At 39.8% G+C, this 21,964-nt stretch overlaps 1 protein-coding gene across 1 annotated transcript; it reads right to left on the bottom strand.

Moving 5' to 3' along the window:
• Window positions 1-5,493: 5,493 nt before the first annotated feature.
• On the bottom strand, window positions 5,494-15,614 carry LOC144520245 (SRSF protein kinase 3). Its single transcript, XM_078253908.1, has 12 exons — window positions 15,553-15,614; window positions 14,566-14,669; window positions 12,902-13,010; window positions 11,615-11,702; window positions 11,260-11,347; window positions 10,841-10,947; window positions 10,398-10,560; window positions 9,937-10,013; window positions 9,581-9,688; window positions 6,651-6,720; window positions 6,378-6,470; window positions 5,494-6,239 (listed from the first exon to the last, which is right to left on the bottom strand). Exons 1-12 carry the CDS (start codon window positions 15,612-15,614, stop codon window positions 6,055-6,057), a joined length of 1,254 nt encoding a protein of 417 aa, XP_078110034.1. The 3' UTR covers window positions 5,494-6,054.
• Between the last annotated feature and the right edge of the window lie 6,350 nt (window positions 15,615-21,964).

The raw sequence follows: 21,964 nt of genomic DNA, 5'->3' as shown, positions 1-21,964 counted from the left end.
ACCTGTAACCGATGTATGCTTTCAGCTATAGCAGGGTCACACATGGAACTGGACAGGAAAAGAATGGAAAGAAAAGTGGACACATTGATATGTCATTGTGGTGCTCATTTCCCTCCACAGGCATGTGTTCATATAAAGACATGCACTACAGACCAGGAGAGTCTTTCCGGAGAGGCTGTGACAAGTGCTTCTGTCATGACTCTGGTTTCTACTGCTTTGCGTGAGTAGATTATTCCCTTCAGGTCATATTAAAAGGTATAGTAAGTGATGTTAATCCAATACACTTTTTGTCACATTCAGTGAATGTCTCCTCATGGTCACCTAGCTCTCTATTTTCTGTGTGCGCAGAAAAAAAAATCAGGTGTTAATACCTGGCTGTGTAAATGGAAAACCAACAGAAAGGAGTGCACGGGCCAAAAAACACTATTTCAGACAGTTGTTGGTAGGGGGGGATGGGGGGGTGGGGGGTAGCATGTAAATGTGCCAGCCGGCCAGTAGTTATGTCTGTGAATCTCGGGGGGGGGCGGAGCTCCTGAAGGGGGGCAGTTGAGTTCAAATAACAATCTTTGCGCAGAATCGCTTAATGCACCTTTAATTGATTTCAATTAGACAAAGCCGTGCTTGTGGGAATTCTGTCATTGTGAATAGTTCTTTCTCCTTCTCCTAACATATCCTCTTCTCTGTCCTTCCAGGCCAATGAAGCCCACCTCCTGGCCCAGGAAGTGCCGTCGGATCAGGACAGAGTGTGGTTACACGGTCGTTTATAAAGAAAACCCACTGGTGGAGTGCCGGGCCTACAGCTGGATAGGCTGACATGCTGGACTTTATTATTTACCTATATTTAAATATGTAGATAATGTATGTTATAGTACATACTGTGTAAATATATATATATATATATATTCTTAGTTCTGGACAGCATAAACCTTGATATTATTGTAATGAGTTTTAATGAGGAAAAATCTGATTGCAAACGGAGAATAAAAGAGGGGTGACATCTCCATTTACAGTTCAAGTCGCCATTATTTGTTGTTTGTCTGTTGCATTTGGTGGTGTTAAATGCAGTCATGTCTTCTACAGTGTTGGGGAGTAACGGAATACATGTACCGGCGTTACATATTCAGAATACAAATTATGAGTAACTGTATTCCGTTACAGTTACAATTTACAAATAGTTGGTATTTAGAATACAGTTACATTGTTGAAATCAATGGATTACATGACTATACTTCCGTTTCACCCGTTTATTCACTCTCGCAACTCCATGCATTTCCCAGAAGCCCCAATATGAAAACAAAAAAATTAGCTATTTGCGTGATCACTGATAGAGGTAAAGATGGAGCCGGAACCGGCACAACAGAGCCAGGGCAGGAATGCGTTTCTATCTTGGAAATTCAAACAGCATTTCACATTAAAGAAAGAGAAGAGAGAACGAAATATAACTGTGCAGTGCAACTTCTGCTTGCCAGCAACCAACTACCTTTCAGCGTCCAAATTACTCCACCTCCAACCTGAAGAAGCATCTTAAAGTAAGTTATTTTTAGCCAAGGGTAGTCGTCTGCTGTAGTTTTACTGGTCACCTTGCTATTTTATAGTTGACGTGCGACTTTACATTCTCCTACATGCTGATTTACTAGCTCCAGAGCCGTTGAAAGACTAGCCCCGTTTGACATGTTAGCTAACGTTAGCTAAAATTAGCTCATGGTAGCTTAGACTGCGGTTAGATTTTTGTAGTATGCAGTTCGGGACTACAAATACAAAAACCTATCTGCTTGTTTAGGTACACATTCAGCCAGTTGGAACAGAAGAACACACCAGAATAGGCCTGTTTAGTAAGCTGTATGTGATGGCCGCATTTCTACTTATAAAATGCAATTCAATGTGGAAGTAATCCACAAAAGTATTCAGAATACGTTACTCAGATTGTGTAACGTAACGGAATACGTTACAAATTACATTTTTGGGCATGTATTCTGCACTCTGTAACGGAATACGTTTTGAAAGTATCCTTCCCAACACTGGTCTTCTAAGTGGTATTTCTGGTAGTATTTCAAATTAGTACAATACAGTGTTGCATAACAAACAGTGGTCACAGGTTCTGTATATTGTACAGATGTTGAAGCCTTGAAATATTGTTGAGCTATATAAAGCACCAATTTAGTCTGATGGTCAATTTTATCTCATCTGAAATTTACACCTAAAGGCTTTGCTTCAGAAGAGAACATACACTGTACAGTAGCAAGTTTATGTTCAAGAACAGAATGAAAGCATCTCATATACAGTACTGCATGGTGCAGTGGGATGGAAATTTACTATTGTTGTATTTTAGTGCTGGACAGGTAGTGTACAGTCGGTTTATCAGAGCTTTTTCACTGAAAAGAGCTGCCTGCTGCGTCTGGAAACTGAGTTGATGAGTGTGCTTTTCACGAATGTGGTGGTACCGATTTTCCAGATTTCAGCTGATCGGGAAGAAGCCTGAGAACCAACCACATAATACAAAAAACATTAATTTGGAAAAACAAATCTCAAATGTGCCTTCACAATGAAAAATGCCACTGAATTATAATAAAACACCACTGCAATAAAACAAACAATAAGAAAATGTGTATAATAGGTCATATCTCCTCAACGCTGTGTCAGCACTGGTGTATTGTCCGGCTACACCGCTTATCTATTCTGGGATAGGGGAAAAATACTCTGGCTTGTTTGTATTTCTTTAATCCAATCACTACCGTCCTGGCTGGCGCTAAGCCAGGACGGCTATGGTTCCCTTGAAAAGATAGATGACAGAGGTAGCGGAAGGGGAGGGACATCACACGTTAGAGACTCACTGGATGTCAGGCTTTATGTACATCCGTTGATCCAAACTACTATGAAAAATAAACCAATAAATTAAGACATGTGGGAATTAAGTTTATCGTTAGGCAAATATCCAAATCCATTGTTAATGTAAGGATATGGATTTTGAATTGTCGCTCTGTGGAAGCTGTCTTGAAGGTCTAGAGAACTAATTTAAGTACAGATTGAAAAAAAATAAAAACTGGAATAAAACATGGGGAATGCATGAGAAACGTTATATGAAGAAAATGGCACTTACAATAAAAAAAACCCATTATGAGGCAAAGTGTCCCTTGTCAGTTTATGGTTATGATTAAAAGCGATTTTTGGGCAATAAAAATACAGTTCACTTAATGTGACTTACTGTATATTTGCACTGCAATTAATCTGGCAGCACATTACACTGTACAAAAGGTAAACAGAAAGAAAAGCAACTTTAAAGTACATACAATGTAAAGCCAATTTTTTTTTCAACATTTATCATTTTAATCATTAACATTCAGTATTCAATGAATAATAGCTGTAATCTAAGTTTGAGTCAAATTGACAACTTCCCTTTCAGTGTAGTAAGAGACAATACAGAATTATATCCTCCTCAAAACCGATGCTACTTATACCCCTTTTCACTGGCCAAAAAAAACACTTACACCCACTAACATTTGGCTTTTTGCAGTGGGAAAGGTTACAATCAACTTTCTCTGGAGGAAAGTGTAAGTTTTAGTTTAAGTTTAGTAGCAAAGTTATCAAGTGAATGTAAGCAGAGTTCGCAGTTATGTGCACTGTATCGGAAAGCTGTAGCAGGAAAAGTTAACATCTTTTTTCCAGCGCGATCTTGACATTGGATGCGATACACCAGAAAAAAAATAGACACTCATAGACTCATCTACTGGCAATAGGAAAGGAGTCCATCTGCTATTTTTAACAGGTTTACTGGTGTTTAAAATCCCCGCATTTACACACACATTTGGGTAGAAATGGGGCATTATATGACTCAAGAGTCTGACAGTCAATGACTTACAGTAACTAAAAACCCAGCCTTAGTAGCATTAAAGGTACATTGTGTAATGTTTTGAGTTGATACCATGTTGCGCCTCCATCTTTAAAATACATTAGCTAAAGAGGGACATACCTCCGCCTTTCGTGCTTTTACACTCAGTGGCACCGTGACGAATGCCAGGGGGAGATTACTCACGACTGCCGGCAGATTTGAAAGCCTGTTAAAGATGGAGGATCACACCTATTTCAAGGACATGTAACGGAGTTGCCAAGGAAGCGAAAAAGAGAATTAAAACGACAACAGGACAGGCAAATCAACAAGACCAAAGTTAATATTGGAGTGGCTTTTCCAAGATGGAAAGATATCATGAGGAGCAAGGATTTTAAAAGGGACACCAAAGTTGCTTGCTTTCTTCTTGACAGGTAATTCAGCCTATTTGTGTTAATTTAAAGTTTTATAGTTGCTTGGCTAACTATAGCATGGTTGTGCATAACGTCGTGATTTCCCTGGCAGACAACTCACGTCATGCAGTTGTAACACAGACTAGGCTACAGCTAGAACAGCTGCGTGTAAACGATGGAGATACTAAGAGCTAATTTCGGTTTCGTTGACATGATTGTTAACAGTGGCGGCACCAGAGATGTTCTTTGCTGGTGCTTTGGGATTGCTGGACGTTTCAGTGAGGGTGCTCTGAAATTTTGAGTTTCCTTTGACACAAATAGGCTAACGTTACACACACTCGCGCAGATGCCCACCCACCTCCGCTGCGGTTTACTAAGCGAGCGAACGAGAGAGATTGATTTAAAGTTGCTGATACAACAGCACCATAGAACTCTGATTAGCCAACCAAATGTATTTCAAATACCAGCCAACAAGCCGGGTTCAAACAATCATTACTGCAGCTCTCAGCAGGCCAAATACACCACCCATAGCCAAGCACACACATAAACACACACGCGCATGTATCCTCATACAGTTTTCACACTTGCACGTATGTTTAAAATAATGTAGTCATATCTGTAGTGACTTAATATATCTAAATAAGCCACTGAGGGCGAACGCGTTTTCTGGGCTAAAAATAAACCGATGTCCAGTGCGCTGTATAACTTTAGATTCGGTGATCCATTTATTCACATTCACAGATCACCTTCCTCCGGCCGGTTTTCTTCGTCCCGGTTGGTGACAAGTTCACCATATCTCTCAGTCTCATTTACAGATTTTGATAAAGTCTCCACACCTTGACGTTTAGGGAGTAAAAAACTATCCATTGCTAGAGTGACTCACTTCTCTAATCCTAACGGCTCCAAATATTGAGCTCTTCTTCTTTGTGAATACGTTACTGCGGAAGTAAGGACAAAATGTGTGCTGCACCCTTTGGTCAACCACAGCAATTTCTTGGGGGTTCTAAGGGGGTGCTATGGCAATCCTAGGGGTAGCTACAGCACCCCCTAGCCCCTCCCTGGCGCTGCCTCTGATTGTTAATACTGCTCAGAGAAATATATTAAAAACGCAAACCTCCATTGCTTCTCTCCTTTGTCTTTGAAGGGCTTCCACTCTCTCCTCGTCATCTTTGGAGAGTATCTCTTTAGATTTTCTTTGCCTAGGAGGTCTCACCGATCCATTGCAACCGGCTCTGTTTTTTGTTTTTTCTTTACCTTTCCCTCTTCCTTTAGCTTTCCCTCGCTAACCGTCGCATCGCTGATCTCTGACTCTGCTCACGGAGAAAAATATGTAGCCTACGCTGTAAACATTGTCTTACACTATTAGTCTTGTACAATATACAGAATAACGATAGCACTGACACTCGTACTGGAAGCCATGTTAATCTTTGAATAATACGGCCACCGTAGGAGTTAAAATGTGCTCGGAATGGGAGAGGGTAGAAAGTGCTATTCAGTTGGTTGTCATATAAAATTTCACCGCTAGATGGGAGAAATTCTTACACAATGTACCTTTAAGTGCGTAATTGGCTCCAGTGGAAAAGAGCATCCTATTCTCGATCTGGTGTTGAATAAGGACAGCACATTCCACAGGACTTTACAAATCAGTGAGGGAAATACAAGGTCTTCTACATAGCTCCTCTAGTATAAACAACTCAACATCTGACAGATTGAGGTTAAGGCTGGTATGTTCAGAAATTGGCCAGGTCGAGCTGCTGACAGCATCTGGTTGTGAGGACTGCAGATGGGGACGAGGCCTGTACGGCCTTTAGGAGGCTATCAGGAGGTCAGCCATGGGTGGTGGAGGCACTGTGCAGCAGTGGCCCTCCTCTCCGGATGGTAATCCAACATGCAAAGAAGGAAGTCTGAGAAACCAGTGGCGTCCTCCAACAGGAAGTGGTATTTCTCCACCAGAACGTCGTAGAGTCTCCAGAACCTCAGTGGACCGACACGACGCAGGTCACCTGGATGACATCATGTAACCAGTATTACACAAAGGATGTTCACAAGTAGCAATTATGAAATAATTTACTATGATGATATCAATAAAAGTAAAATCATACTAGCACACAACATACCTAAAATTGAAGTTGCAGACTTACCTCTGCGATTGAAGTACTCGGCAGAGTATTTACCTGAGAAGGCAACAGCTGGTGGGATTTTACCAAGCAGCTCCATGATTTGGGCTATATGGTCTGAGTTGGATTAAGAGAACACACACACACACACACACAAATGTACAGTACACATTAGCATACACTGCATCAACAGTTACAATGCAGCCACAGTGTAATCTCATGTAATCCTGTGTCAGTGTTTGTTACACCTCTGCCATTGCAACGGTTGGCCATTGTCAGCACACTGTACAAACTGACCTTCCTCCAGGGAAATGGACTCGCCAGCTTTGGGTTCAAACAGGGAGTCTCCAGTGAGCAACTCAAAAGCCTGAGAGAATGCAAAAGAAAATTACAGGGTGAAATGTGTGGCCATGTACGCGTTTATAAAGAGGACCAATCCCAACCATTGGATGGATTCCCATGAAATTTGGTGATCCACTGACTTTACATGGCACATGATTCCCAGAGGATTAAACCAGTATAACATGTTGAACTTTATGCTTACAACATCCTAACAATAAAATACTGTCACACACATATCATTATACTTTTATTCCCACAATATGGTAATTCCTGCAGATAAAGGTTGCCAAAAAACCTTTATTCAGACACCACTCTCTGGCCAATTATTACATTTGCTTCAGCATAAATTCTAATGGTGTACTATATAATTATGAAGGTTACATTTGGAGGGTTCCTCAAGGCTCAATGTTAGGCCCGCTATTGTTTCTTTGGTTATTAAATAATATAGCCTATGTAAGGTCTCCAAAATGAACATTCTTGTTATTTATTATTTCTTGTTCTTAGTTATTTGCAGATGATACAAATTGATTCTAATCTTCTGAGAAAAAGAATTTTTTTCATTTGATTGTCATGCAAACTTTTGAAATGTCGCATTAAGACATTTTCTTTTCCATCAAATGGTTTGGGGCGAATTAACTAGGCTACAGCGTAGTTTCGTTAAAGGTTGGCACTATGAGCTACGTGTGGCTGTAATCTGTCAGTAAACAGGCGGAGTAGAAGAAGTAGAATTTGCTAACCAGAAACCAGACAAGTTGCCTTGGCCATCCAACCCATCTGCGAGAGACAAATGGAGAGGTCTTCAGAAATTTGCTGCAATTGGGCAAGTTTTAATAATTTTTTCATGTCAGTTAGTATTGGCCACAAGCAAAAGGCTCCTAAAAACTGTATTTAATCATGTGACCCAAATCATGTAACCATTCTATTTAGTGTAAAGGGCACCGATTTTAACCGGTGGTAAATGTTGTAAAATGGAACTAGTTAAAGCTACATTGTGTAAGAATCTCTCCCATAGTGGTGAAATTGTATATGACAACCAACTGAATATTACTTTCTAGCCCCTCCCATTCCAAGCGCATTTTAACTCCTACGGTGGCCGTATTATTCCAAGAAGTACGACTTGTCCGTGAGTGTTCCTTCCAGTGTAATAATAGTTTTACGTTATTTTGGTACCATTTCAATGCTAACATCAGCTATCAGGTTCCCAAACATATGCAAGCTAATGTTAGTAAAGTATCAATGCTATCATTATTCTGTATATTGTACGAGATTAATAGTGTAAGGCAATGTTTATAGTGTAGGAGAGAAGCAACGGAGGTTTGTGTTTTTAATATATTTCTCTGAGCAGTATGAACAATCATATCAGTGAAACCGAAATAAGCTCTTAGTATCTCCATCGTTTACATGCAGCTGTTCTAGCTGTAGCTAGTCTGTGTTACAACTCCATTACATGAGTTGTCTACCAGGGAAATCACGACACATGATTACGTTTATGTTACAAGGGAGACAATCCTTTTTCATCATTGACGTCGTTCTAGCTTTATGCACAACCATGCTATAGTTAGCCAAGCAACTATAACATTTTGAATTTACACAAATAGGCAGAATTATCTTTTGAGAAGAAAGCAGGCAACTTCGGCGTCTCTTTTTAAAATCCTTGTTCCTCATGATATCTTTCCATCTTGGAAAAGCCACTCCAATATTAACTTTGGTTTTGTTGCTTTGCCTGTCGCGTTGCCGTTTTAATTCTCTTTTTAAGTTCCTTGGTGACTCAGTTATCTTCTCCCCCTCCCTGGTATTTGTCACAGTGCCACTGAGTGTAAAAGCGCAAAAGGCAGAGGTATGTCCCTCTTTGGCTAATGTATTTTAAAGATGGCGGCGCTACATGGCTGCCACCATTCGAGCGACTCACTCGTATGTATTCTGAATAATTCTGAATGGCAGATTCTAAGTAATTACACATATGACCACATATTTGCGAAAGAACAAAGGTTTTATTTGCTATGAATCAACTAAAATAATTACACAATGGAGCTTTAAGTTAAGACAAAAATACTTAGGCTTAGTAAAACAACAGGGATTGGCTTAAAATAAGTCACGTAAAACTACTTAAATGAGGCGCTTTCACTAGGGACCCGGTCTCACCCCCTTGGTGCTTCTATACTTTGTCATCTTCCTTCCTTGTTTACTCTCCAATAGTTACTACATCCACGAGAGGTTGGCGCCTAACAAGAAATGTTTGTAATAAAATGTTTGAAATAATTGTGGGTCGTTTTGAGCTTCTTGCATAATCCACCCATACGGTCGCTATAAACTGCTTCCATAATTGACCCATACGGTCGTTTTCTTCGTGAAGATGGGCCGTCTAATACATAAACGAGTGTATAGGCAAACACCTGTAAACAAATCCAAATTTTACAACTAATTGTAAACAAAACTACCTTTCAAGAACCCACTATTTTAATAAAGTCCCAAAAATCAGATATTTTTTTGAATGAGCATTACAGCCTCATTCAGCCATTAGCGTGGCTGTAGACTCTTGTCTTGTTTAACTGTGGCACAAACTGATACAGTTTATATCATAAAACATAAACTAAAGCACATATTTTATTTTGTTGTCAACAGAAACACAGGTAAACCATAGCAATAGGGTCTGTTTATATTTTTGAATATCAGTATAAAGAATGTCAGTATAAACTCATGCTATGCAGCCAAACTTTGATTTATTCTAAATTATAGTGAAAGTGCCCAAAGATACAGTCAGGTTGAATTTTGAGAGAAATTTGTATGAAAATGATTCGCAAGACTATCATTTCCAAAACATGGAGACTTGGGTTTGAATATTTCACACAGTGTAAACGTCATATTTTTTATGGTTTTACCCTCACCATGCAGGCGACACTCCAGATGTCAGCAGGCGGGCCGTACTCAGATCCCAGTAAAACCTCCAGTGAGCGATACTGACGAGTCTGAATCTCCTCAGAGAAATGTTTGTACTGGGCCAAGAAAGAGAAACAGACATAGCAGACAGAAACATTTAATTTTTAGCTTATAGTGCATGTTTTAACACAGTGTTATGTGCAAAAAAATGTAACCCTAACCCTTTTTGACTAACCCCTATATGATACCAAATTCCTTGTAAAGAAATGAAGAAATGAAAAAACACAACATATTAAGTGCTCAGGCTAATGCAATATGTTAAACATTATAATGGCTGTGTGTAAAGTAAAGAGCAACTACTGACCACCCAGCAGGAGCTTCCCAGGTCAGCAATCTTCACTGTAATTTCCTTTAAACTGTTTGGGTTCAATTGCGCCTTCTCTGAAAGAAACAACAAGAAATCACGTATTAAAATTCAAGAAAAAGTTGTATAAGAAATTCTAATATTGGACAGTTAGTTTAGTTTATCTCTGATAATTTGGGTAGGATGCATTTGCTTGATTACATGGTAAACTAAGGCTTTAAGCCTAAAGGTTGTATTAATATATTGTATTTCTTATATAGTTTCTTTTTAACAACATTAACAATATGTGTGCACAGAGCAAAGACTATATTAAAAGCCTGACATTGGCACACAGTTGACATGTACATCTGCTTTGTACACACATATCATGAACCCAGCTCAGCTGTAAACTGTCCAGCTTTGAGACTTCACTGTTAAACAATCTCCAGCATCTGTAGCAATAAAAAAAAAAAAAAATGTGCCTGTGGAATTGGCCTCTTTCCTAGTCAGTAGAGAGGAGGGGCTGCTGTCCCCTGCTGGTACTTTGTGGGACTGCTCCTCCAGACACAGCAGGATGTTCTCAGGTTTGATGTCTGTGTGGATGATTTTACACTGAGCGTGAAGGTAGTCCAGGCCCTGCAGAACCTAAAGGAAACACAAACATCCTTCCTGTTACCTTCCATACAAGCAGTATTATACTGTTTCTGACCTATGACTCCATCAGGGCAAACTGGTGGATCATAGAGATGAGGATGACGGGGCCTAACACGATGTGACAAACCCCTGAATGTTTTATAGCATATATTGTGTCATCCAACTCTCAACAAAAGAGCAAATAAGCCTATTTCTACAAACAGCCTCTAAAGTGCACCAAATTGATCAACTTTGCATGATCTTAATTTCTTAGGTCTTTGCGGTTCTTTACCTGAGTTAGTATTTGTTTGACCGAAGGCCGCGTCAGTCCAGGATTTCCAAAACATAGCTGCCAGTCTCTCAGGTCAGGCCCCAACAGCTCCAGCACCAGGCACATGTCTAACCACCAGGCATTAAGGTCAGTTTTACATGTCTGCAAGCTATTGGATAGCAGTATTCACTGTATGATGCAATGCAATACTGCCAACATAATGCTACGTATCTGTTGAGACATCTCTGAAAACAACTCTCTGTTAAGAGTTTGCAGAGATAAGTCATTTATGAGATTTATTCATTTTATCATAGGCTCGTCGATATTGACTGTGTGGCCTTTTGCTAGATGCATTTTAGTGGCTCTTTTAGACACACAAGCACACACAGTGTCAGGTTTAGAGTGTGTGTCCAAGAAATGACAGTCTGTAAAAAGGATACGGACCCCGTTGACCCCGGCCAGCTTAAACTCATCTAGCAGCTGAACGATCCTTTGACTGGAGGGATGCCGGCTCGTAGGACCACTAGCCTGATTAAAGAGAGGGGGAGCGGTGAGAGGAAGAAGCTAAAGAAGGCTGACAATATTAAGGACAGGGAGAAAAATAGAGAGGAAAAGCATTTAGTATTTTTGTAAATAGCAATTTAGTAATGGTGAGGGCATTGTAGAGAGAGAAATAGAAAGGTGGAAGGGGAGATGGTTGACAAGGCAAATTGAGAAGACAAATCAAGAGAAATAACATTTTACAGAAAGAGTAGACATGTTAGAGAGGAGAAACACAAACAGCGGGTCACTGACGCATCGTAGGAGAGCAAGTTCATCCTGTCCTGCCTGGGTGAAGCCAGCTCCGCTCTTCAGCACCTTCACAGCAACGCGCCGCCCTAGCCTGCCAACACAGACACCGGATCAGCTCTGCTCAGATACAGGACAGAATAGTCCACTCTTTGCCGAAACCATGAAAGCTGTGTTTTAGTGTCATACAAACATGTATTTTGTTATCTTCAGAAAATAATCATCATGAGAAACAAAGTTCAACATATCAAATTGTGATGGACTAATGGAACCCTTTGTAAGGGACTATACACAAATTATAAGAGGGGAAAAGAAATGGGGGTGTGGTTATGCATATATAAACATATATTCTTTTTTGATGAAGGGAGGTTAGTCAGATTTTCTTCTTATATTTCATCTTATCCTGTATATGCTACTATTGTAATAGTCATGGTGACTGGTCAGGATGTGTCCATTTTGTTTTAATATCAATATGATATAACTGCAGTGATCTGAATGTAGTCGTTTAAAATTCTTTATCCAAAACACAGAGTTACAGTGGAGACTCATTTGGTTAGTTACTGTACACTGTTACACACAGTCCAGTTTATTACATGAGCTTGTTATTGGGTGTATTTTAATTCATATCTATAAATTAGCTTCCAGACCACAAAGTGAAAACATTAAAAAGTGCTCTTGCAATTTTTCACCATAGAAACATCAAGCTAACGTATTGATGCAACACACAGTGAGCTAGCTTAGCTAGTTGTAAGATAGTTAACTCTGTAGGTAACTTTGTGCCCACGATTTTCTTTTTTTAATCCAAACTTTATATAGTGGATATGGTGGTGTCAGGTCATATAACCTTCCTATAAATGTGGACGTATGCTCCCAGCTTTAAGAAATACATAGCCATGCTGTGTAAACCGATGAGAAGCAAGACTTTTGACTTGACTTGATTATAGCTCACTTAATACAAACTGGACATGGAGCAAACGAAAGAATGGTTGGGTGGCATATGGTCATTAATTCAAGCTCAACCATCTCTTTATTAGAGAATTGCTGGAATCAATTTAATTTTGTCACGTTTACAATAAGTTGCTAATTCTAATGTACACATTGATGGCGATTGTGAAAAGTATTCCATTGATATAACATTTTAATCATATTACTTTTCGAAATGAAGAGGATGGACCAAAGAAAATACTAATACTGCCAAGAAGGCAGTTTTTATTTTTTAAGTAAAATTTAAGATTCAAACACCCACCCGCTCCCCACCCCAATAATTTGTGTACAGTCCCTTATTAAACCCACCTGAGGTCCAGACACAGCCAGACAGTGGAGAAATAGCCCCAGCCCAGCTTAGACACCACCTGGTATCTTCTGTTGAAGGTGTCACCTATATGGACAGTGTGGTATCCACCTGAGGAGATCAAAACAAAAGAAATCTTAGACTAGACAAAGTCATCTATTATTTAACTGTTTGTATTATTCCATGACTGAAATGTGAAACCTTACTTACTAACTTACAGTATACTATATATATTTTCATGTGGTGTTTAGAAAGCCTAGAGTGAAAGGACTAAAATGTGTCACTAAAGCTATTTCTGGCATTACAACTTCCTCTAAGCTATAACATGTCTGTAGTCAGTAATACATTTAAATCTCCCAGCAGGACACTGAAACATTTAATACATAAGTCTAACTGTTCTCTTTCAGCCAGCATGACGCTGTCAGGGTACAATTGCGGACTCAAATGCATGACTCAGAATTCGGAGTAAAGGTAAGTACGTTTATTGTTCGATGAACAAATGCAGGCAACACTACAAAATCAACAGGCAGAAGACATGGTCAGGAGTACAAACAAAAGGTCTGGTAACACTGGAAACTGGGAAATAACGCCGGAAAGAGAGACACACGAGGTGAACAATCTGGCAGGGAACAAGTGAAACAAGGAGGGTATATATACACGGGGGATGGGAAGGACAACTACACACAGGTGAATCACATTAGTGCGGGGACAGGTAATCACAAAAGGCGGGAAACAAACAAAGACGGGAAGACAAGTGACCAGGAATGCAAACGAACAGAGCATTTCAAACTGAAACAGGAAGTCCATGAAAACAAACAGAAAACAAAATAAGAGCGGGAGCAGGATGTGACATCGTCAGAGATCTTAAAATTGAATCTCTACTTATTTTTTATTTAAAGGGAGCATGATATTAGGGGGTAATATGATTTATTCCTGTGTCAGGTATATGTGGTATGATACAACACGAGGTACAAGCAGAGACCTGCATAGCTGGCAGGGAAGGAAAGATGATGTCAGGATGCCAAGCTGGCAAAAAGTTATTGCAGGGAAAAGTGATATATAAAATGAGACAAACAAAAGTTGAGTGGGTTGAGTGTTTTAGAGATGTCAGCTAAATACATATTGTGGTTGCAATTCTTTATTCACCAATACTTTGCCTATACATCATCGCCTATACATTGTATATAATAATGTCAAAAAATGTTTTAGTCCCTGTGGCTCGAGGGCACCATTGGTCCAGACTGAAATACAGTGTATCGCTACAAATATTGAATGGATTGTATTGAAATGTTGTGCTAACCCTGATGATCTCCAATGACTTCAAACCAATCAGAATCTAAAAGAATTGTTTCAGACATATCTGGACAGGCTTGTCTTATTTGAAGCAATATACTGTAGCTACAACTTCATCAAGAAAGGCCGTACTGTATGATAAATGTAGCAGCAACCTGTTCCCATATAGCTGAAGACTGTAGAGATTTCAAACCGTTTCCCACCTAAGCCTGCTGATGCCACAGTCTGCTTTGTTTTATGAAATCACTTGCGCTACCTCGAACAGGCTGCTCTCAGGGGACGGAGAGGCCAAGGGTAAACGTGTGGTGACATTGGCAGCGGTGAATGAGTACATCTGCAGATGATAAGAGTGAGTTAAGAGACTCTGGTGTACCATAACAGTATTCTCTGGGGTCCTCAGAGTCCTGGCTGTCCTTTGGATCCAGCTGCTCATGGCATCCTAGGGCCTCAAAGTTATTAGACGACTTTGCTTCGCTCCTACACACACGCACGCACACACACACACACACACACACACACAAGTCACATGAAAACTTGACTCCTTCTTTACTGCCTGTACATCCTCTGCATACAGTACGTGCATGTGTATGTCAGTGTCGAGTTGCTGGGTGCAGCCAGGAGAGTTTAACTACTTTTAGATTTTCACATAGACTGAGCTGAGAGTGGACAAGCAGCATCAGAAGTAGCACTATTTCTGACCCAACTGTAAATCATTTTGCAACCTGATAACTCTGCATCCCAGCTGCTTTAGATATCGACTGTAGAAACGGTTGGGTCACGTCATGTCTGAGAATACTGAACACAGGTTTAGATTTCTGTGTGGCTGGAGGGACATGGGTTTGATGTGAGATATGGCACCCTTGTTCTTAGATTTACTGAACATGGTAGAAAGTGCAGGATTTCAGTTTGATGATTGCTAATTTTCTTTTTTCTTTTTTCTTCAAAATGTGACATATGAAGACTTGTGAGGACTTGACCCTTTGATATTGTGTCTGAAATTCTAAACTACCATTTAGGTCACTCAGGTGATGTCCAGAACAATTCCGGCATGCTTTGTTTGTGCCTTGCTAAACTTAACTGCTCCAAACTGCATTGCTGTGGTCATGGAAAAAAAAGAAAAGTTTATGAGCCGAGCTGCATTTTGATGACATCAAGCAAGAATTCAAGGTTGTATAACACAAATGAAAATGCTACGATAAGCTGTTTCCACCAAAAGTCAAACACACGGACAATGTTGTTTACATCCAATAACATTGCAGGTTTAAAACGCAAGGTGTCTGATGTTAAATTACCCAGTTGCTTCCAGTGTGTCAAGTGCATTTTTCTACAGTATCACAGGTAAAAGAAGTCCCATACTTACGTGTGATTCTGCTGAGCAGCTATATCCGCGGTGGAGCGGGGACTCCTCTGCATGGTGTGCATTGTTCAGCAGATGTAGCCTGCAGACACAGCACATCAGAGCTGATTATCTTATTTAAAAAAAAAAAAAAAACTGGTGGATATCTGAAGCCTGCAAAGGTCAGATACAGGAGCAATAGTAAGTAAAACTGCAGCACCTTTAATGTTGCACCACTTGAAAACAGTCGAGCAGTTGAGAGTTAAGGGGGGGGGGGTCCAGTACTGTAGATCTCTCAGGAGGCTGGGAACGCCAGCAGCAGTAGTCAGCAGGGTCTAAACATGGAAATCCCCAGCAGCCTCCTCATTCACTGCCACTGCCAGGCCTTTACCTGCTTCACTGTGTCATTTATGTCTTTCGCTGAGCTGACAGTTGGTGTCTCTCTGTATCTCTCTATTCCTCGATTTCTCTTTGTCTGCTATTGTTGGAGAGCCATGATAGAGATCAGAGGCACTACAAGATAAGAGGAGTGTTGCGTGAGGCCAAACACACCGAGGAAGGAGAGAGAGTGACAGCTGCTGATTCCCCCCCTTTCCCCCGGGAGTTTGACCTTTGGGGATCACAGATTGCTAAACCTGGCTTGAGAATGGGATCCCCGTCCTCCAAAAACATATCAAGTTTCACAATAAAGTCATTAAAACAAAGGTCAGCTGAGAAGGTTCTTTTTTCTTTTTTAAATTGGGCATCCATTCCTGTCCTTTTCTTATCTGTAATGTTACCCGTTAGACACTGGCACTTGAAGGGATAGATCCCAGGTGTGAACAAGTGTTAACTATGATATAAAGGACTTTTCTGCTAAATAATTACATATAAACTGTACACATAAAACCCATATATTTTACATGCAAACTAACAAAGTCTTCAGTCTAAAGTTGTTGTTTTTTTTGAAGAAGTGGAAAAACACATTCTGCCTGAAAACACATGGTGTCATTTTTATAAATATACATGCAATAGTTTCTAACTGTGTGTGTGTGTGTGTGTGTGTGTGTGTGTGTGTGTGTGTGTGTGTGTGCATACATCTTCAGAAAACTTTCCACTTCCCAAAACCTGATTCTCTGCTCTCTGTTGTCAACACCACACAGTTAACACTGCCTCTCTGACATGGCACAATATTTCCTGGCTGATACGGCCGCGCCAAAGGGCTGCTGGGTAATACAGCACTGAGCAAAGAGAGAGAGAGAGAGAGAGAGAGAGAGAGAGAGAGAGAACTGATGGTGTTAAAGGGGAAAAAAATGAGAGGTGAGATGTGTGTTTGTGTATGTGTGGGGTGTGATGGGACTTAAATGTGAGAACACTTGGCCTTCACCTCTCAGATATTGAGGGCCTCTCGACCTCACGGGGATAACTGTTCATAGTCAGATGACACGTTATCACAGGTCCTTATGTGGGCCTCTTAACTATTCTGACTATAGAGCACACTGTGGCTGAAGTGGTGGACTTGCATTGTGGGCTTGTAACCAACATGGTTTTGATTTCAACACATAAAAATTGAGATTTTTGTTATCCACCTTTAACTAGCATACATTAACACAACTTTTGAATGTACACGTTCCACCAAAACAAGTTCCTTCCAGAGGCTATTTGGCAGAGGCACCATTGCTCTGTCCGGTGCTTAGTGCCACCCAAGACTATTGTGATTGGTTTAAAGAAATGCCAGTTAACCAGAGCACGTTTCTCTCCCATCCCGGAATGCTGTGTGGACTAGCTAGACCTTCCTCCGCAGCACTGTGGAGGAAGGTCTGGCAATGTAAGACTAAGAGCAAATAAACAAGGCTGCAGTGTAGTTTTGTCAGAAGGTGGCGCTATAGGCTAGGCATGACTGTAATCCGCCAGTAAACAGAGTAGAAGAAGTAAAACCAAAACAAGTCACCTCGGCCAACTACAAGAGAAAAAAATGGCGTGAGGTTCAATTGTGCAATTGTGCAAGCTAGTATTGGTCATGTTTCATGCTGTCCTGAGGCAAAATTACAAATCCCACTATGGCCATGCCCAGACCTGCCCTACGAAGCAGCTCGATTGGTTATGGTTAGGCATTTGACCTTGAGTGGTTAAGGTTAGGATAGCTGATTGGTCAGGGGATAGGACCTTTACAAATGGGGTTACGTTACCTTGTTTAAGCATGGAAGCCTAGCCAATAAATGCTATTAAAGGGCGGGTCTTGGCGTGGCCATAGTGGGATTTGTAATATTGCTGTCTGGAGACCGTTATGGTAATATACGGGAAGACAGCAACAGTGGAAACAGCTGATCAGTCATGCAAGCTTGGCTCAATGTTCGCAACCTCAGAACTGACCATCTGGCAAAGGCATTTCCATATCCCATTAAGCACATTAACTATTTTTCCACAAAGGCAAAAACCATCTCAAGCAAGCATAACATTTTTTTTTTTTGGTCAATTGAGTGAGTTTTAGCAATTTTTTTTCTAATAGTACTTCAAAATGCGCATTAAAATACGGCCAGTGAGAAGCCAAGGAGCAACTTTTTTTAAATGAAATCTCAATGAATAAATTACAGGAACACTTATTTGCCCTGAGAGTTGTGAAGTTAACTACAGTCTATAGTGAGACTGTTGATAGTGGTGATGGCACATTTTTAATGGTCAACCTACGTATATCATACAAAGTTTCAAAAATAACTAAATGCTATTAGCTTCAACAAAGCAGTCTTTTCTGGGCTGTTGTATTGCATCGTATAAGAGTGTGCAGGTTTTATTTTTTTCTGTCAATCCTCCTGTGTCCTGCTATTACTGTTTAATGTTGGTCTAGTCTTAAACTGAAAATCCTGTGTTGGCTGTTACTATTTTCCATTTATAGAAAACTGTAATACTGTAAGACACTTCCCACAGGAGCAGAAAGCATGTGTGTGTGTGTGTGTGTTGAGAGACATCCAAACCGCACCTGCATGGATCTAGATCACTGGGTTAGTAGGGGATACCTATCAGTTGATAAAAGAGGTTTGCATCACAACATATTTTGTTCCAGTTTTACCTCTGACACTTCATACTAAGTTCATATTTAATGATATAACCAGACATTTATCATCAACACTGAACACGTAATTATGTGTGAAGGCAGCTGGTTGATTCATCTTCTTGTTACTGTAGTTGTAAAGTTCTTCAAACCATAAATAAATCATGTTATTAGTGTTGGAGGAACAATGCTACAGAACAGCCTCATACCAATCAGCGGAAGACACACTCAAGGATACATAATCTAAGTTCACACATACACACACACACGTACACATTTCCATATAGTATACACATGCACACCCACACACACACACACACACACACTCTGCTTCTCCTTCAATTTGGCCTATCTTACCCGTGGCCTGCATTCATTTGCTACGATGCTGCTGCTAATTTAAGACTCATACACTGATCCTACTTAAACCCTTGAACACCACCCCCCCCCCCCCCCCTCACACACACACACAAACACTTTCCTGGGTGCCCAGATTTCAAAGATTTGAGATTTCATCACCCTCCAGCCACACAAAAAAGAAAAGAAAACCTTCAGTTATCACTGGGCATTCACACGTTGGATGTCACATGAATGTGTATCTGTTTTACGGATAGTCTTCTGACTCTGATACTTTTAACTGTTGCCTCTGCACAAACGTTGACAAGGATTTTGAATTATTTGGGATCAATCAGCCCATGCATGGTTACGCATTACCGGCTGTGTGTGACAGTAGTAGGTAATGTGCTAGCTGACACTAAGCTAGTCCACTCATCAGTGTCAACAAATAGCCTGGAATTAGTTAGGACTTGCTAATGACAAAACTGCAAGCGTCTTTTTTAAAATGCATTGTACCTCGTCAAATTGTCTGGGGTTTAACATATAAAAACAATCATGTGTCTTTATAAAATGCATTGTAGTCATACCTCTTTTTGATTGGCCCTTTTCATGGTAAACATTTTGACATTTCACAGAAGGAAATGCACAGGTATACAGTAATTGGCATTGGTCATGGCTGCAAATGGCCTGTGTCACTTTGAAAATACTGCAGTAAAATAAGTGCAGAAGTGCTCTTTGTCCCACATGCTTCTTTGGATTAGGGTGTAACTCCTCCACCAGAAGAAATGTTTTCGATTTGAATCCCATTTCCTGCATTTCTCTATACATTAATGGGGACTATGGTGATACAATATCCAGGAAATGATTTGAGTTGACCATAATAAATTATGCCAGAAAGAACAGTAGGCTACTAAACTATGTATAAGAAAAAGATGTCTTACTGAGACTTATAAATAAAATAAAGTGGGGTGGACACAAACGGGATTTTGAAAAGTGTGTGTGTGTGTGGGTGGTGGGGGCTAAACTATGAGCTACTATCAACACGTCCCACTGGAGAGTAATAGCAAAATAAATTCAGACATTCGTTAACATCGGGACCACTTTATTGCATCACATTAAGTTGTTGTTAGGTTCATCCTATCAATTAGTAAGAGAACACAATTCAGGATTACTTAAGAGCAGTATGTATCTACAGGAACAAGGTAAAACATAACAACTGAGCTTTGCATACACAAGTAAGCCACAAGCAACACTAATGTGCAAAGTGTTTTTTGAATGTACAAAATAAATCGCTTGCAACATTAAAAATCTGATTGCACTATTGCTTCTAAAATTGTTGCGAAATATTAAAAAGGTGAGATTCAACCTGATTCAGAATTTGGATTTTGACTTGTAACTCTTCACGACTTTATTAAGAGTCAACATTCAACAGACAAAAAGAAACCCCATAATATAAAAAAAAAGTTTCTCGCCTTCTCTTATTCTCTTTAAAAAAAAAACAAAAAAAACAAACATGATGTAGCATCTGAATTAGAGGGGCATAACCACTATTATTTCATATGTCCGAAAACAATATCCAACAACATATGCAATAGAATAAATACAAAATAAATTAAATTGGAAAAAAAAAAAAACTAGTAAAAGTTTCCCACGTGGTATCCCGGAGCAAGAGGGAACACAGTCGTATTTGTTTATTAATCATATTATCTGATTTAAGAAGAATTTCTAAAAGATAATAAAGTGCAGCTTTGCTCTGCCGTGACACTGTTCAGGCATCCACTTTGACACCAAAAACTTAAATGCTAATTAAAGCTTAAGGCTCCTGCACACTGGATGCGTGGTGTGAGCGTGAGCGTGTCAGCTGTGTGGCGTTTTTATTTGTCGGCTCCCATGTTAACAGGTTAAAGCTTGCGCACTGTCTGCGTGACACGCACGTCTCAGCCGCGCCGAAAACCCGTGCATGCTAGAAATAGGACCGACGCCTATTTTTCACGTGACACGCAAGCGCGTTGGAAGCGTTTCCAGGCAAAATAGAATAGAAAAATGTCATTTTGACACAAATACATTTAATAAATAACATTTTGATGTTTGAAAGTCTCTAGGTTTTGACATAAATGCAGATATAAATGTAATAAAAAAGTAAAAATAAAAAAATAATCACTGATTTTCAAATATTGCACCTGTCAATACAGACAGAAATATTCTGTAGCCTATTTTACCGTCAATTCACAAAATAAAGAAGAAGAACACGCTATTAATTAATTGTATCAATGGGAAACATACAGTCGTGAAAAAATTAGGACACCTATGCTAAAGTTGACTAAAAAGAGGAATAAAAAAATCATCTTTTGGAAATTGATCTTAATGCCTTAATTAAAAAAATGAGGAAAAATCCAACCTTTAAGGACACCAATTATCTTTGTGAATGAATAATGTATCGTAAATAAATACATGTTCTTTCTTAAAATACAGGAGGCATAAGTCAGTACACCCCTATGTTAAATTCCCATAGAGGCTGGCAGATGTTTATTTTTAAAGGCCAGTTATTTCATGGATCCAGGATACTATGCATCCTGATAAAGTTCCCTTGGCCTTTGGAATTAAAATAGCCCCCCATCATCACATCCCCTTCACCATACCTAGAGATTGGCATGGGGTACTTTCCATAAAATCATCTCTCAATGCAAATCAAACCAGCTATTAGGCTAACTGAAATAAAACCATGCCAATCTCTTTATCAGGATGCATAGTAACCTGGATCCATGAAATAACTGGCCTTTAAAATTAAAAATCTGTCTGGCTCTATGGGAATTTAACATAGGGGTGTCTATACTTATGCCTCCTGTATTTTAAGGAAGAACATGTATTTTATTATGATACATTATTCATTCACAAAGATAATTGGTGTCCTTCAAGGTCGGATTGTTCCTCATTTTTTTAATTAAGGCATTAAGATCAATTTCCAAAAGATGATTTTTTTATTCCTCTTTTTAGTCAACTTTAGCAGGGGTGTCCTAATGTTTTTCACATGACTGTACATGTGTACAGATAAGGCTAGCAGCGGCAGTGCACGCA

Source organism: Sander vitreus, chromosome 7 (assembly GCF_031162955.1).
Source record: "Sander vitreus isolate 19-12246 chromosome 7, sanVit1, whole genome shotgun sequence".
NCBI classification, from domain to species: Eukaryota; Metazoa; Chordata; class Actinopteri; order Perciformes; family Percidae; genus Sander; species Sander vitreus.
The sequence above is the reverse complement of the archived record's forward strand: the minus strand, read 5'-3'. Positions and strand labels throughout refer to the sequence as shown.

Bases quoted from the DNA above. Each gene is read 5' to 3' on its own strand.
- LOC144520245 (XM_078253908.1), bottom strand. From the start codon at position 15,614: ATGCACACCATGCAGAGGAGTCCCCGCTCCACCGCGGATATAGCTGCT. The intron at 10,561-10,840 runs GTAAAGAACCGC...TGTTTCCTTTAG, and splicing joins TCAAACAAATACTAACTCAG to GTTCTGCAGGGCCTGGACTA. The intron at 6,471-6,650 runs GTCAGTTTGTAC...AATCCAACTCAG, and splicing joins GTCCATTTCCCTGGAGGAAG to ACCATATAGCCCAAATCATG.